The sequence below is a fragment of the Neopelma chrysocephalum genome, unplaced genomic scaffold (assembly GCF_003984885.1).
Source record: "Neopelma chrysocephalum unplaced genomic scaffold, ASM398488v2 Primary Assembly neopelma1_60992, whole genome shotgun sequence".
Classification (NCBI taxonomy): Eukaryota; Metazoa; Chordata; class Aves; order Passeriformes; family Pipridae; genus Neopelma; species Neopelma chrysocephalum.
In genome coordinates this window covers 1-1,921 of record NW_020905141.1, presented here as the reverse complement: position 1 = coordinate 1,921, position 1,921 = coordinate 1, and the positions used below count along the sequence as shown (strand labels likewise).

General features: G+C 49.2%; 1 protein-coding gene across 1 annotated transcript; it reads left to right on the top strand.

Moving 5' to 3' along the window:
- Positions 1-638: 638 nt before the first annotated feature.
- Positions 639-1,555, top strand: LOC113979199 (olfactory receptor 14J1-like; the record flags this gene model as incomplete). The annotated part of the gene is given in 2 exon segments (XM_027706661.1): positions 639-1,548; positions 1,551-1,555. Coding segments are annotated over 2 exon segments (915 nt in total), but the record flags the coding sequence as incomplete, so codon positions are not given.
- Positions 1,556-1,921: the final 366 nt, after the last annotated feature.

The window sequence follows — 1,921 nt, the reverse complement described above, 5'->3', positions numbered from 1 at the left end:
TTCAAGCAGCGCTGCCCTGCTCTCAGCACAGATCTTGGTGAGGTTTTTAAAGATGAATCTGTGTGTGAAGTCCTCTTCAAGGCAGCCCAAGGGAAAGTGCAGGGCAGATGGGAAACAGGTTGAGAGGCACTGCAGCTCTCCTGGCTCTGCAATAAGCAATGGAGAGCTCAGCCATTCTACCTGTCCTGTCTCAACACTCTTCAGATTTATCATCAGAGGACATTGCCCCTAAAAAAACACCCCCCCAGTGTTATGACTGTAAAAAAAAACTCAGTCAAAACTATTTTAAGGATACACTGTGCCTTTCTCCTGCAGCCCAAATTGCTCCAAGACAACAGTACAGGAATTTAACTTTTCCATCAAAGCTGGGTTCCATGTGACATCCCCTATAATCATGAGAGCTGTCCCAAACCAGCTCCATGTCTGCACTGCAGCAGAGCAAAGCTGAGTCCTTGGTACCACATGGGCAGAGCTCCTGCTCCTCACAGCAACCTCAGAGAGCACAAACCAGAGAAAAGAAATGCCTTGACTTGGAGGGGATTTCCCTGAAAAATGCACTGCCTTTGTTGAGAGGGGGCTGTCTTAATTGTTCCCTGTCTTTTCCTTTTCTGAACAGACCCTGTCCTAAGGAACAGCAAATGTCCAACAGCAGCTCCATGGCCCAGTTCCTCCTCCTGGCATTTGCAGACAAGCGGGAGCTGCAGCTCCTGCACTTCTGGCTCTTCCTGGGCATCTCTCTGGCTGCCCTCCTGGCCAATGGCCTCATCCTCAGCGCCGTAGCCTGCGACCACCACCTGCACACCCCCATGGGCTTCTTCCTGCTCAACCTCTCCCTCACAGACCTGGGCTGTATCTGCACCACTGTCCCCAAAGCCATGCACAATTCCCTCTGGGGCACCACAACCATCTCCTATGCAGGATGCTCTGCCCAAGGGTTTCTGTTTATGTTTTTCATCTCAACAGAACTTTCCCTCCTCACCATCATGTGCTACAACCGTTACGTTGCCATCTGCAAACCCTTGCACTACGGGACCCTCCTGGGCAGCAGAGCTTGTGCCCACATGGCAGCAGCTGCCTGGGCCACTGGGTTTTTCTATTCTCTGCTGCACACAGTCAATACATTTTCCCTGCCCCTGTGCCAGGGCAATGCCCTGGGCCAGTTCTTCTGTGAAATCCCACACATCCTCAAGCTCTCCTGCTCACACTCAGGCTACCTCAGGGAAATTGGGCTCACTGGGGTTAGTGCCTGTTTAGGGTTTGGTTGTTTGGTTTTCATTGTTTTCTCCTATGTGCAGATCTTCAGGGCTGTGCTGAGGATCCCCTCTCAGCAGGGACGGCACAAAGCCTTTTCCACGTGCCTCCCTCACCTGGCCGTGGTCTCCCTGTTTCTCAGCACTGGCACATTTGCCTATCTGAAGCCACCCTCAATCTCCTCCCCATCCCTGGATCTGGCTCTGTCACTTCAGTACTCGGTGGTGCCTCCAGCACTGAACCCCCTCATCTACAGCCTGAGGAACCAGGAGATCAAGGATGCCCTGAGGAAACTGATAACTGGGTGTTTTTCACACGCAATAAACTCTCCTTCTTCTGCATGTTATGGACCTCGTTAAAGGCCAGTCCTGTTATGTGCTTCCATAAAGGCCCACCATATCTTCTCTATTTTTTGCTCCTAGTAGGGGTGTTTTTTTTGTGAGAATTTGTTCACACCAAAAAATCTTTATATCTATAAATATATATATATAAAAATACGTATATATATTTATATATATATAAACACCATTTTCAATTCAGTGTGTGCCTTTCTAGCCTGGCCCAGAGGCTGTACAAATTGGGAATTTTACTCAGTGTGTGCTTAAACCAAATAAAGAACTCTACATTGACTTGTTTGCCTGACATCTTTCCTCTCTGACTTCTCTGCAGC